Genomic DNA, 16,132 nt, shown 5'->3' with positions numbered 1-16,132 from the left:
CCTGCAGAACTGAAAAAGTTAAGATATTCACATAGAAAACGTTAGTGTGTGATGGAGGACCTACAGGTGTGTAAGCACTCGGTGACCGTGGTGGCGTCAATCAGGTAGCCCTCACACAAACGACACGTGATGTGGGCGTTGATATGACACAGCTTTATCTTCCTTGTCAGCATGTCGGGGTTCTGAGGAAGAATAAGACAAAAGGTAAAAAAATAAGGTAAAAAAATTAAAATATCAAAAACATTGTTTATTTTCACTGCAGGTAAAACCACAATGAACAGCAGTAACTGGTGTCCAGAGGAGCACGGCAGCCCATGCAGACCAGTATGATAGATTCTGAGTTTAGGTCCTGCTGACATTATAACCATTCTCCGTAAAGCATTTAGTCATTTAGTGTAGCTGATTTAAAAACAAAAACTACTGTTCAAAACCATTGTTGTTGCTGTATTACAATATGATTTTTTTTATTTGAAATTAAAGCATATTTTACTAATCAGACTTTACTTTACACTTCTAAGACCTAAACACAAGAAGACAACAATCTCTAAAAGATTTTCCACCTTTTCTTACAAGTTAATGGATATATAACAGATTCCACGTTAATACACTGTGTGTGCGCTCTTTTATAATAAAATCACAGTCAGTGTAAAATTTTTATTGTCTTTTTGTGCGTTATAGAGGGAAAGCCTGGAGGGCCACAGGTTCAGTGTGGACGACAGAAGTTCAAACTGTTCACCTAAGGGTTGCAGGTCTAAAGTGTGAAAAGGCCAATCTGTCCTAGTCTGTGGATAACACGATGTACTACTTCCTTCTCACTCGATATGTGCTACTCTACAATTAGAGCCAAAAGACTAAACTGTTTGTTGTGTAACACCACAGATGTGCAAATAAAGGAAGTTAAAACTATTTCTGAGAACACGTAGAGCCATAGTGAGTGAGTTACAACATGTGGGCAGAAGGGATGAAAACAAATTTTACAACCTTTAAACTGTAATGCTAAAGTGAATGTCTGCTTGTCAAACAAAACCTCTGGGAAACTGTAATGGTTGTTTTATCACCATCTCCTGAAATTTCACAAATACCTAAATGACAAAGCTACAGACCACGTGCCGGCACCACCTAAAGGCGAGAGCTGTTCCAGTTCCTTTTATTTTTTTCTGCTAGTGTGTTCCATGTGTGTGTTTGATGTGTTACATTAAATATTTGACTTTGATAAGCCCTTTCCATTTCGTGACCATTTGTTACGTTGGCAGATGGGCAAACAGAACAAAGGGTCCAAGCACAGGGAAAGAATCATTTTCCCCCAAACCAATATAAAGTTATATCCTCAAATACATTGACATTAATCACATACACATCAACACATTTCATCCAAACACCAAGAATAATGTCTCTGAGTGCAGGAACTCAAGGCCAGTTTCACCTATATAAAAATATTCACCGTACACATGTAATATCAACCATTAACAAAAGCCACAGCAAGTACAATCCTGCCAGCATCAGTAATAATCTCATGATGACAACAAGCAACACTATGGTGGATATTACTGTCAGCTCACACAGCTTCATTATCTTCTTTACTGCTCCTGCTGCAGCCAGGGAGCTAGTTTGCCATCATTCCTGTTTTCCTGACATTTTCATCCAGTTAATGCTTCTTCTGTGTTTTCATCTTCTGCTTTGAGCCTCTTTGAAGAAAACTTCAACTCTGCAGCAGCAACAGCAGTGTGTTTGTTGTAGTTATTCTAACACTGCTCAACTCTTTATTCCGACTCTTACCTGACTAATAAGGATGGTGGCAGTTATTTTTCTGGCAGTGATGGCTTGTTGCTATTTTTACACCAGATGAGTTTCAGTTCAACATGTAACTGCATGATCACGACCAGAAACGCAGGACAAAGAGGCTGCAACCAGGAGCTCAGCTACTGATTCATGCTTTCAAAGGTGGACATGTGAAAAGCAGTGATTTGCTTTATAGAAGTAACTGGATGACTAAGTGTGCTGTTGAGCAAGTCACAGGGAGCCCACACAGAGCTGGCAGAGAAACTTTAAAATAAGATATAAGAAATCCAAAGAGAAAGTCTGAGGCTGCGAAGGCTGCAATTTTAAAAGACATTTTCTGGTGTTGAAAGTGGAGGAATCCCTTCAGCATCAGCTCAGACACAGAGATGTCCTGAGATGACATCTGGGCCCCTGCCTGGCTCCCGTCTCCTGGAGCTCTTCACCAGGCACTAACAGGTTGCTGTGTTTCAGGCCATGCATCCATTTTATGTTTTTTTTTTTTAACCCTGCATCCTTTGGCACCGACTACATCTAGCGCCCTTATCCTTTAAATAAATTCTAACACAACCAGTTTCTTCTAAAGAAAGAATTAGCAGTCAAATTTTAACTGGTTATCCATTTGAGTTTATTTTACAGGACAATGATATTGCAGGTGACAGGCTTGTTTACGGTGGAGCAGACAGTTGTGGATAAATGATGATAAGTGAAACTACATCTAGCTGCTAAGTAGAGAATGGGTTGTTGTGGCTGGTAAAAAAGAGACAGCTGACATCCATCATTTAGAGGCTACAACCTGTTCTGAAATCCTCACTGCTGCAACTGTGCCACTGACTGGACACAGATGGATGTGAAGAAGAAAAAGTCCCTGGACAAACACAGACTAACACAATCTTGGTGTCTGAGCACCAAAAAGGCTCTAATCTTTACATTGCTGCAACAATTCGTCACTAATTCAGTTATCTAAGCAGCAGAAATGAATCTCTTTTATTAGTAACATGGATTCTCTAGTTGTTGTGGCTCAGTAGGTTTTTTTCTTTGGTGTTTTGTGACACTAAATATGTTTCAACACCAAAAACATTAGAACATTTTTCACTATTTTCTGGGAATTCTTTGCCATTTTCCTTCATTATATAAATCAATCAATTAATTTAAAAAGAAAATCAGACTGGACAGAAACATAAATTAGCAAAGAAATGAACATCATAATTTTCCATGAGCCAAATGTGATGTGAGCTTTTTGTGTTTGACCAATAGATATTCAGTTTACTACAATGTGAGAGTGAGTCAAATCCTCCCACTAGAAAAGCCACCAAATATTTATTGTTTTGCTTAAAATTGGATTATTCATTAATTACCAAAAATATTTGCCTATTATTTATCTGTCAACACACTCATCCGACCAGTACCTACGAAATGTCCAAAGCTGTTTGTAACAGTATTTGTCAGTCCTGGAGACAAACTGATCAGTGTGCTCTTCTTACCCCTAATACCGCCATGCGTCGACTGGATGGTGCAGCAGCCACGTCTCTTCCTGCAGTTATGAGGCCGACGGTGTTAGCTCCTCATCATGGAGTGCCTCTCATTGGAGCCTAAAGGAAAGAGAGGAGGAAGAAATAAATCTATTAATTAAAGAATCCCATTTGTGTTATTTCTGTCAAATGAAAATCAGAAAATCCAGATTTGGAAAAATAGTGGGAGCAAGTTCAGAAAGGAACCAGATCTGGCCCAAAACAATCCATAAACGGTGTCCTCAGAGACTAAATAATTCCTGCACATAGGAACACTTACTGCTGACAACTCAACAGCAACTCAACCTTTAAAGGAACACTCTGCCATTTTGGATTATTGGCATTACTTATTTCCTAAGCAGAGAAGAAGAAACAAAGAGAGAGACTGCAACAGAAACTCCAAGATTAATACACACAATACCACCCACACCGTGTGATCGACAGGCTCAGCAATGAATGGCTGGCAAAAAAAGCAATCAGATGAGGTCCTTGTGTAGTACCACTTTAAAACACAAATTACACAAGTGCTTCTGAAAATGTTGTCGTCCTACACAAAGGGCAACAGACTTCCATTTTCCAGCCGAGAAGCAGTGACCCATCCTGCCATCACTTTGTGTGATTCAGTGCGTAATTGCAGGAGTCTGACCACTCCAGTCATCATGGGAGAGGGAATGCCAGGCAAACAGCACTGCACCATCCTCTTTTAAACACACATACACATAATATTAAAAAAAACAAAACTAAAGAACAGTCTTTAAAGTCTCCTGTGACAACGGTATGTCTGCCAGCCTGCCTTTGTCTGCTCAGCAGACCCTGAAATTAGCCCAGTTAGTCAACAGAGATTAGAGGTGGCGGGGGCTGCTGAGGACACACACTGTACTGCTGACTATTACAGAGGCGTCACACACGGGCGACCTTCACACAGATGTTATCGTCACATGATGCCCAGTGACTCTTCAGTGATGTAATGTTTCAGATTTGTGCGTCGGTGGGTCAGAGCTGAGGTCATGTTCACTCTTGGACGCCTGAAAGTGTTCTTTTAAACTCAGGTGTGTTCCCTCCTCAAAGCATTAAAACAAGCATGTTATGTCTCTTCATGTTCAGGGAGGAATTGGCAATAACTTTTGCCTCTCATATCTACTTGTGAATAGATTTCAGCTTATTTACACTAAACATGATTTCCTCGTATCCATCTTTACATACCAAACAAAAAACAAGGTGAGTGTAAGAAGCAGAAGGTGCTACAGTATGTGGACGTTTTTTGCAGTAACACCTACTACAATTTGCCAATTCAGCTGGAGATCCAAGTCTGTAACCATCATAGGCTGATAAAGTTTAAAAAGGGTTTTGTTATTTACCAGGTTCCCATCCATTTATTGCTCTCATCCACTCCTGCTTTCTCTTGCCTGTTAAATGACTTTTCACAATACATTTCATAAACTTCCCAAAACTAGGATTTCAGATATTTGTCTTGGTGGCAGCAGTCCAGCGACATTTTACCACAGATAAAATGACACATCAGTGTGATGGAGACATGACATACATTTTCTAACAATAAACAAAACAAATAAAACCCATTCAGGCTGGAACTAATGATTATGAAACTGAAAATTCATCTGTTGATTTTCTTTGATTAATCTTTTTCACTATTCAGTGTCAGACAACTGAAAAACAAACTCAATCAACATTAATGGTCAGTTTATATGCAACAAGGCCTATGAAAATCATAAATATTCACATGTGATACAGTCAAAAATTCTGGCATTTCGGCATAAAAATGCAGAAACTGTGGATATTGATTCATAAGATAAGATAATATAAACCTAACTACTCCCCAAAAGGAAATTCAAGATTTCATTTCACTTCATTTAGAAATTCATGTTTGTCAGCTGATTAATCGGTTAATAGTTCAAAAAGAAATTCAAAAACAAACAAAACAAATGTCAACAAATATATGAAACATCCACAAAAAACTTCTAAAGTGCTTCAAGAGAGATGAAGCTGGAAGTAAAACTAGACTGGTGGATCTGTTCCCACTCTTATGGGCTTTGTGTCAGGCTGTAGTGATTCACCGTGAGTTCATCATCTCACATCCTCCCTCTAAAACCTGTCCAGCAGCAACTGTTTCCCACAAGCACTCGGACAACCTCATTCACACCACCAACACCTTCCCACACCAGTCACTCATGTCTAATATCAATCATACCAGACGTGATCGTGATGTGAAACCTATAGGAAAACAAGATGGCAAAGACTGATGGGAGGGAGAGGGTGATGCTGTGTCCTTTGTTGTGGTTCATTTAAGACATCCAAGAAAACAGCTGTTAAAATCCCCAGTTTGCTCTTAAAACCAAAGTGGCTTTTTGCACTTTTTCTTGTATTACGAGGTTTCATCATTAGCATAATTAGCGTGCCTAAAATCTACATATAAGGTGGGCCGTTCTACTCCGTTTGTGGGTAAGTTTTATTCACGCAGATGCTACCACGGAGTAAAAAAAGACCTTCACACTAAGGACCTTGGACTCCTGCTGCCTAGAAATCCACAGGTGGATTTAGCAGTCAGTAATTTTGCCTGAAGCAGCATTTTAGCTGACAATAAAATCCTAAAATTAAAAAAAAAAAAAATCTCTTGGCAAATGATATGGAGAAGAACATAATTTTCTATTTAAGCTTGTCTTACTTATGCATCTTAGTTTAGGTAGTGACTATTTTTACACTATATTGAATTCACATACATGAAGGTGTTGTGGGTGAAATGTAACTTTTCCATCTGACAACCCATACGTAACTCGTAAAGACATGGATCAATTCCATTTATACCTCAGAGACAATTCAGAAAATCTCTGGATGCTCCACGGTCTCTTGAGTCACATGTACGTGTCTCATGCAAGGGGTCCTTGCACGAGGCCTGGGGTTCACAAGTCAAAGAGGTTTGGAACCACTCCATTAAAAATAAAATGAACAAAGTATCTATTACCACCACACCCAAACCTGAACATATTTCTCAAGAAATCTGTTGTTTACATAACAGATGCTATGCTTGCATTTCCAACAGGAAGTAAACAAATGCATCTAGCAAACATTTACCAGAGAATTTTCGTCTACAGCTGCTTTGGCTCATCCAGAAGAAAAAAGAATATGACGAAATCCAAATGGTCCCACAGATTTCTAAGATAATTTAGTGGTACTTACGAGTTGGACCATACTGTCAAAACTGGGGCTCATTCATTACATCTAATTCAACCTGACCGCATTCTTATTGTAATATATCTTTTAAACCCAGTTAAGTATAAATGTGTTCCTACTCACCTCGTCTGCACAGTTATTCTGAGTTCACAGTAAAATTATCAGGCCTGTGAATCCACTTGTTTATAATGACAAATAAAAAATTGCTGCCTAAGTCAATCTTGATAAGAGGATCAGTTAAATCACTTAAAAATAAAAAGTTTTGAGGGCTGATTTCAGTTCAGTAAGGGCCCTGTGTAACTGTGTGAGAGCAGAGGAGAGTCTGTTTGGAACAAACAGCAGTACCAGTGAACTTCAGTCACTGGTACTTTTCCCTTTAGTAAGTGTAAAATTTTTGAGAGGTTTCCCTGAGAGGAACAAACTGAGAATCAAATGGTTTCACAGCAGTATGCCAGGCAGAATAAATGTATGCCCCAGTAGCACATATTTTGTTTTTACCTGGTAAAAACTAGTGCTGATTTGTCAAAACAATTTGCAGCCAATGATGTTACAACAGGTTACAGTGAGGTCTCACTGTACTGATATATTATATATATATAAAATAAAGAGACCAGGACTGTTGAAAGTGAAAGTGACTACTATTGTCAAGTATGGTGGCCCATACTCAAAATTCCCCTCTGCCCTCTGGTTAATCCCCAAATGGACAGGTCAATTTTTCATCAATTTCCAAACAACTGTGGTAAACACTACAGCTGAGTGAGGAGACATTACTACAGCCACGCAGCAGCTTTTCAGATTCCCCTACACTCACTGACTTTGAGCCACTAATATAATGTAATTCATGTCTTAACAAAAGTAAACACACAGATAGACACCCTCTGGAAACAGCCAAGAGTGAAGATTAACATTTGCAGTCAATCATGAGCTGAACCAACTGTCTCAGTAGCTGATAAGTACACACAGACAGACACACACACACACACACACACTCTGGAGTCACAAAGAGCCCCTGTTGGCCTGCCTGTGGGGATTGGAGTGTTTGGCCGCAGTATAAATTGGCTGCCAGCTGGAGCATACACCGGACACCGAAGGCCTGCATCAATGGAAGGAGCCAGGAGGAGAGGCCTCTGCTTGTTGTGGAAGCTTTGGCTTCACTTCAAAACACACACACTCCTAGGCCACACACACACGGATACGGACAAAAATGCACATCAAATACAAAAAAATGGAAATGTGCTCTGGGCCAAGTTCACACACAAGCACACAGTTATTGTCTCCTGTTAATTCTTTTTGATGGCCCTCAATCCTACAGACTAGGAGCCTGGGGAAATCAGTCAGACAATAGATGCGACCCACACAAACAGCCTGCAGCAGGCCAGGAGGCTGACCACACTGCAGAGAAACAGCAACACTTGAATAACTGAGCTTTGAGTTTAGGTTGTGAAGGCCAGCAGTGAAGCTAATGTGTAATACGCCTCACAGGTCAGACAAATACTCAAAGTGAAACTCAGATCATCTCAGATGTGAACCGTTTTTGGTGTTGGTATAAGGATAGTGTACAGTGATATAAGGATAGTGTACAGTGACAGTTTCAAAGAAGGACATGCATTATTTGTCAGAATATGCATGAAGAATCAGAAGGGGTCAAGTATTAGACAGCAGCAACACAACAGATATGACTCAGATATGAAAATGCCCCTGTGATGCACAGAGAGCTGGTAGCAAGGATAACTCCAAACTGCTTTAACTCCAAACTACCTCTCTTCAAAACCCACCTCTCCCGCACCATCACCTTCCGTAACTTAAAGAACATCGACCTCCCCTCCTTCACTGCTGCTCTCAACAACCTTTCATGTACTAATTACACACCGTCCCTCTCCAACATGTTATCCAATTTCAACTGTGAGCTACGAAATCTACTCAACACCTTCGCCCCACTCAAAACTAGATCTGTATCCTTTACGCACTCTGCTCCATGGTACACACCCGAACTCCGCCTCCTCAAAACCCAAGCCCGCCGCCTTGAACGTCTCTTCAAAAAAACCGGTTCATCCACCCACAAGGACTTATACCTAAACCACATACTGAAGTACAAGCAAACCATTACTCAAACAAAATCTGACTTCTATGCCTCGCTTATTGTATCCGCCTCTGGCTCCACGCGTTCCCTCTTCTCCACTGTCAAAAATTTATTGGGCCCTCCCGATACTCCTCTCTTCCCTTCACTCTCCACCACCTTGTGCAATAACTTCCTGGATTTCTTCTCATCAAAAATCGAAAATATACACCAGCAATTTCCCCCCATCTGTGACACTGCGAACTGCCTCCACTGTACCCTTCCCTCTCTACCAGTATCCTCCCTGCTTTCGAGTTTTATCATTCCACCCACCACGGTTATCTCTTCCCTGATCCTCAAATCCAAACCCTCAACCTGCAAACTTGACCCCCTACCAACCAACCTCGTCAAGCTCTGTCTCCCCTCTCTCCTTCCTCATCTTACCCACATTATTCACACTTCCCTCAGTTCTGGCATCGTACCCCCATCACTCAAGACAGCCATCATCTCACCAATTCTAAAAAAACCTGGTCTCGATCCTGCCGACCTTAACAACTTCCGCCCTATCTCCAATCTCCCGTTCCTCTCCAAAATCCTGGAAAAAGTTGTTCACCACCAGGTCCATACCCACCTTTCCGCCAATAGCCTATACGAACACTTTCAATCTGGTTTCCGCCAACTTCACAGCACTGAAACTGCCCTGGTCAAAATCACCAACGACCTCCTAGTAGCCGCAGACTCTGGCCTTGTCTCCATCCTCATCCTCCTTGACCTAACTGCAGCTTTTGACACCATCTCACACAATATTCTCCTCCATCGCCTTGCTTCCATCGGCATAGCCGGCTCGGTCCTCTCATGGTTCACCTCCTACCTATCTGACCGCACCCAGTCCGTCCATCTCCAGAACTTCCACTCCCAGCCCTCTACTGTCAGTTGTGGCGTGCCTCAGGGCTCTGTCCTGGGGCCCCTCCTCTTTATTATTTATCTCCTTCCTCTCGGAAATATCCTTAGGCAACATAACATCAATTTCCACTGTTATGCAGACGACACCCAGCTCTACCTCTCTGCTGCTCCATCTTCTACCCTCCCCCCTCCCTCCCTCCTTACCTGCTTACATAATATCAAATCCTGGTTCACCCATAACTTTTTGAAACTCAACCCTGACAAAACTGAAATTCTCCTCGTGGGCACCAGATCCACCCTTTCTAAAACCAGCACCTTCTCCATTCAAATTGACAACAATACTGTCCCCCCCTCCCCCCAAGTTAAAAGCCTGGGTGTCATCCTAGACGGTACTCTCTCCTTCACTCAGCATATCAATACCACTACCCGGTCGGCCTACTCCCATCTCCGTAACATAAACCGCATCCGTTCCTCACTCACCACCGATAGCACGGCAATACTCATTAACGCCTTTGTCACCTCTCGTTTGGATTACTGTAACTCACTCCTCACTGGTCTACCTCTCAAATCACTTCGCAAACTTCAACTTGTCCAGAACTCTGCTGCCCGAATCATCACCAGAACTCCATCCTCACATCATATCACCCCTGTCCTTAAACAACTTCACTGGCTCCCTGTGTCCTTCCGTATAAACTATAAAATCCTCCTTCTCACCTTCAAAGCCCTCCACTCTATTGCCCCACCATACATCACTGAACTACTTCATATCTATTCTCCGCCTCGTCCTCTCCGCTCCTCCAGTTCCACTCTCCTCTGCACCCCTACAGCGCGCCTGGCCACCATGGGCGCTAGATCCTTCAGCCACACTGCGCCCCGCCTTTGGAACATTCTCCCTCATCGCATCCGGTCGTCTCCGGACTTATCAACTTTTAAATCATCACTCAAAACATATCTGTTCCGTATAGCGTTTTCCACCTAACTCTCTTAACTTCTCAAAGCAGCCCGTGATGTCCTACCACCCTCTGCCTATTTCATATTGTCTCATACTGTTTCATATTTGTTGTTCTGTCATCTGGGTTTCTGTATTTCAATTTACTTGTACTGTACTTCGCCCACTTCCTAGATAATCCACGCTTTTGCCTTTACATTCTCTCCCGCCGTTTATGTATTCTTGTTACTGTTGTTTTAATGCACTCTATGTATATCATGCTGTATGCTTCCTTTTCTATCTGTAAGGTGACCTTGAGACTTTGAAAGGCGCCATGAAATAAAATGTATTATTATTATTATTATTATAAGACACTTCTTTTCTACTTCAAGTTAAGAGTGTTTCAAAGTGAGTGGTGAGGAGGAAGATATGGGAGATACATGGAGTTCTTCTTTGTGTTGGCAAATCTGTCCCCACAGCAGAAGCCAAGACTCACACGTCTGATTGTCTGATCGCACTGACAAGACAAAGTTAAACCACCAGACGAAAACAAGTACTTCATGCAAAGTTAGTGCTCTGCTTAGTCACTTTTCCAGTCAATTTCAGTGGCAAAAATCAATGTGAAGAAACAGAGCAAATGGTCAAAACTCACCATCCATACAGACAACTTGCCATATTTTCCAGACTGTAAGTCGCACTTTTATTTTTTGCTTGTCCTATGACTTACACAGCAAAGCGACTTATGTGTAAATACACACAGTCATTTTGTTGAGTAGTCACTAGCGTTGTATGGCACTCTTGACCTAACTGAAAATAATACTGTATCGCCAAAAAAGTAAAAATGATTATGTTCACACTAAACTCTTAGTGTAATAACACAAGTGAAAATGCCACCCAAAGAAAAGAGCTATGCTGCAGACTGCACCAGCATCAGGGAGAAGGTGCAATTCTTTTTGTTGTTAAGTCTAGCCTATGTTCTTCACAGGCTAATTTAGACTATAATTGGTATGATTAGAAATGTGACTTAAACACCAAAGTGACTTATATATGTTTTTTCAATAACATAGCATTACGTAACATAATGTGATGTTGGCAGATGACAGCACCCACACACCATCGATTTATCTTAGTTCATCGTAAACAAGTCAGCATTTGGCAAAACACTGGTGAGTATTTTGTACTCTGTTGCATTCAGACTAGCATTATCAGAACAGAGCAGTGAAGTTTAAAAACAAAACTGGCAAACCACAGAAGCACTTCAGGAAACACCAACTCTATTTCACATCAAAAGCCCTGAACTGCACAGAGTTTGGATGAGAACGATTTTCATGCAGACAGGAGATGATCCTTTCCAGTTAATGCAGTTAAGCTAAAATTAATAGAAAACGCTTTTTCACCTACACCTTATCTTTTTCTACACCAGTTCATGTATCACCTGCATTGGTTTGACAAGCAAATACAGTGCTGCCCTTTCTTTTTACTGAATGAACAGATGGTTCTGAATCAAATCATGGGATTTCCAACTGTTCTGCTTGGAGCAAATTTTCACATGCAAACCCTTGAACATGAGACAATTACACAACCCAGTTTACACAAGACCTGGACCAGTGGATGTTTCCATAAACTTATTTTGCCACATACCTTAGTCTACAGCTTACTGCTGGACAGGGATGTCAGGAAAATGTTTTATTTCTTTACCTGCTCAGCTTTAGAAGCTGAATATTGTTTAAGCCATTACAACAACACATCAGACATCTGTTTCAGCTCTGTGCAGGAGCATCAATCTATAAAGGTTGGACTGAGGCTGTTAATGATTGCAGGAACTGACGTCCTCTGTCAGCAGCATGTAACTCAATCACTGAGCAAAATACTGAGCTCCTATTTACTTAATTAAAAAAAAAAACATTCAATACAGTGAGACACGAGTGAAGAAATCTGTTTACAGCTTATTCAGAGTTTATCTGGGTGTTAAAACATGTTGTTGTGCTGCTGGGAGCAAGATGAGACACCTCAGTGACAGATTTACAAGGAGCAGTGCATCTTTTCCATGTGTGGAAGCAAAACAACACAACTTATCTCTGTAACATCAACTGTAGTCATGTCAAGCTGGGATGAACTAAACTGACCCTGGAGGGGAAACTGGGTACTGGGTATTGGTGGTGTCTTTCTGTTTCTACCTCCAGTGGCAAAAAAACAGCACTAAAAGGGTTAGCGTTTCCCATCAGAGTCACACTTATAAAAATACACACTGTCATGATGCTTTAAAGACCTTTGAATAAACATCTTATGTAAAGAGCATATACTATTAGCATGGTCAAATGGACTTATCATCCAGCTACCTACAATTTTCAAACATAAGCACTATAATGTCTGTGAAGATTCTCAGTCATCAAGGTGAAGTTATCTAGAATTTGAGTCATGGCAACTGCACTTCTAGTTTTTAGGTCGAAACGTTTCACCACTAGTCCAAGTGTCTTCGTCAGTCTGAGGGAAAGCTGGTATGGAATCTCAAATTTATCTTTCACGTTGGTTTCACTCCACTCCCAAATAGGCTCATTAGGTGAACTATGTCACTGAAACACCTTCTACATAGGGAATGACCAGGGTTTTCCTCTGTGGATCTTGAGGCTCAGCTGTGGCTCTTGTTTTTCTGCCTGATGTGGATGTTGCCTTGTTGAAGGCCCATTGGGGCAGCCACAGGTTTTGTGACCTCCTCTCTCTTGGAGGTAGGGATGTTGTTTGCTCTGTGGTGTAAAGTCCTGATGACTCCTAGTTTGTGTTGCAGTGGGTGATGGGAGAAAAAGAAGGCATTGGTCTGTGTGTGTGGGTTTCTTGTAGACTTCTAGCTCTAGGTTCCCAACAGACTGATAACAACCTCACAGTCCAAAAAAGCTAGCCTGTTTTCTTTAGTGTCCTCTCTGTGAATTTGATGTTTGCATCTACTGCACTGATGTGATCTGTGAAGGCTTGAACTTCCTGGGTCTTGATTTTCACCCAGGCGTCATCCACATATCTGAACCAATGGGTCAGTGCCATCCCCATGAAGGAGCTGAGAGCTTTCTTCTCCACTTCTTCCATGTTCAGATTGGCAACAATCGGTGACATAGGGGAACCCATGGCACATCCATGTTTCTATCTATAAAATTCACCTCGGTATGATTAGTATGTGGTGTTCAGACATAAGTACAGAAGCAGGAAAATTTGGTCTGGGTATAATGGAGAGTGCAGTGGGCCTACTGTGCAGCAAGACACACACAAACACAGCCTTATGTATAGAACAGATATGAAAGTAAACAGTCTTAACACCCAGAAGCTCAGGACAAACTGGCCCCAAGACAGAACTGATAAGCTTCAAAAGAAGAACAGAGGCTCTGCAGAACTCTCTTGAAACATGCCGTGGCCTCACCATTTCCTCTTATCTCTGCTGAAAAATAAATTGATATATTACCTAAATTAATTAGACGTGAACTTAATTTTTGTTGGCCAACTAGATATCAGTAAGATTTCTGTTACAGTTTTAGTTAAAGCAGCAATGAGCAGTATTTTACATGTACAGTCAGTCAAGTGACCATATGTATTACTGAAGTGGTGGTTTATAAGAGAAGAAACTTTATTTGTCCCACTGTGGGGAAATTTGACAAACACACCAGCTCTGCAGTTCCCCGCAGCTCGGCAGAGCTTTTTAGTGTCCTTCAGATTTTTGCTCTGGTTTAAAATCCTGTAAAGTTACCGTTTTGATTCAGTCTCAGCTGCAGGACATTCTTTCAAGCAAAAACAGCTCAAATCAATCCTGTCATGCACTAAACAGCAAAAACGATACTGCCACAGTGCTAAATATAATGGAGCATTTTTTTCAGTTAAAGACTGGCTGCAGACCAAACAAAGCTAAAGGTAGAACAAGTGTTGGTCTAACATTCCTCAGGAGGCCAAATTTATGTTGTTGCTGTGTATTGGTATTAGGTAAATGTTTCCTTTGCTTCCCACCTTGCTTAACAAGTCTATAAGTTATGTCAGGTGATGTTTTCAAAGCATTGTAACAGAAGACATCCATGCACTGTGTAAAATGTTTCCAGATGTTTATTATCTGCATTTTTCTCTCACTGTGTTTAAACTACTAAAACTTTTACTAAGTGTTTGTACCTCTGCTGTGTCTGTCATTTTACTGTGGCTGGAACAATCTTTTGCTTTGGTTGTCTGTAGTTTTAGTACAAATTGGCACTGACACACTGCACATGACTCCTTTCAGTTTATTCCAAACAGGGAAGTGTTGTCACTGCAAACATAAAATGCACTGTGTGCTCAGTGACTGGGCCATTTTCTTCAGGAAAGATGTACAATACACTGGGCATTCACACGACAACTCACGTTGTTTTATAGGACAGACAGATACACTTTTTGTATGAGTATGGGGAATGGTTAAGATTTTTTTCCATGCTAGTGACTCTTGTTAACTAAAAGCATCTACATGTAAAGACTAATAACCCAACTTCACTGACTGGGGGGGATCATGAACTTCAAGCTGAAGTTAAGTAAGTTATTACCCTTATTAGTCCCACAATGGGGAAATTCCATTACCACCCAAAGTGCACACACACACAGCAGCAACACACACCCGGAGCAGTGGGCAGCCAGTGCTGCGACGCCTAGGGAGCAGTTGGGGGTCCGGTGCCTTGCTCAAGGGTCTCACCTCAATCGTGGTATTAAAGGTGGACATTTTTGGCTATTCACTCTGTCCCACCAACAATTCCTCCTGGACTTGAGACTCGAACCTGCAATTTTCAGGTTACAAGTCTGACTCCCTATCCATTAGGCCACGACTGCAAGCTGCAAATGTGCAGAATTCTTGACTTGAACAAAAAATCCATCTCTGTTAGACATTGAGATTTATTATACTCAGGAATCATTGTCACCTACAGGCAGCAGCACAGCACAGGTAACAATAGTCACCTTTAAGTAAGTCATTAAATGAGGACACTGTTGACTGCAGGTCTCAGTCAAGAGAAACAAGGTGACAACAAGTAAAGCAGCTAACTACTAGGAACATTTCTTTAACTGTCAAATAAAAGCACTGAAAACAGCACCATTACTAAGATAATAATGTAGTCAGAATTGAACTTTGAAATTATTGCATTTGATCCAGTACAGAAAAACTATGCGGATCCTGTTGTGTAAGCAGACGGCTGATAGCAGTAGTTAAAAGGCAGCTTGAATTAAAAAAAAAAAAAAAAAATCAGAGTCAACTACATTGTTGACCTCTACACAGCCATTTGTGATAAGTGGATTAAATAAAAGGCTGTCAGAAAACTGAATGTGCCTTTTGTGGTTTCTTCACAAATGTCAACTGTTTCCTTTCTACTTTCAGCTTGCAGCAGTAAGATGGGTTTTGATGCAACTGTCTAATCTTGGTTGCATGTTGCCAGGATGCAAAGCAGCTCTTCTCTATCCCAGACAATCATCCCAAGCAGCACCAGCAGGTGGCTGGAGCTGGTTTTGGTGTGTAGTCAGTCAAACCGTCCTCTTTTATGATCTAGACAGGATCATCTGATGAAATTCTTTGGTGTTCTTTAGCTTCACCAAGCCACTCAAAAGGTAAATAATATGGAAATAGTCCTTTTACATTCACCATCACTGAAGGAAATCTTTGGAAAACCTAAGCAGGTGCAGTAGAATTCAGCTTGTGTACCATAGCTTGATTATGAAATATGGAAATATGAACGAATACTCTTGGATTGTGCAACCCATTGTGCAGGAAAACAAGCCCATAAAGAACCC

The 16,132-nt window shown here is 41.2% G+C and overlaps 1 protein-coding gene across 3 annotated transcripts in view; it reads right to left on the bottom strand.

Annotated features, from left to right (window-relative positions):
- Window positions 1–16,132, bottom strand: part of pcgf3 (polycomb group ring finger 3) — a 44,542-nt gene that overhangs the window by 18,888 nt on the left and 9,522 nt on the right. For all 3 annotated transcript variants that reach the window (XR_003297150.1, XM_026330343.1, XM_026330344.1), the window contains 2 exons: window positions 3,261–3,368; window positions 65–182 (listed from right to left, as the gene is read on the bottom strand). Coding sequence is in view for 2 of the 3 variants with exons in the window: in XM_026330343.1 (XP_026186128.1) it covers window positions 65–182; window positions 3,261–3,275 (133 nt within the window). In the remaining variant the exon portion in view is untranslated. The remainder of the gene's footprint in view (window positions 1–64; window positions 183–3,260; window positions 3,369–16,132) is intronic.

Source organism: Mastacembelus armatus, chromosome 10 (genome assembly GCF_900324485.2).
Source record: "Mastacembelus armatus chromosome 10, fMasArm1.2, whole genome shotgun sequence".
In the NCBI taxonomy this organism is placed as follows: Eukaryota; Metazoa; Chordata; class Actinopteri; order Synbranchiformes; family Mastacembelidae; genus Mastacembelus; species Mastacembelus armatus.
This window is presented reverse-complemented; position numbering and strand designations above follow the sequence as displayed.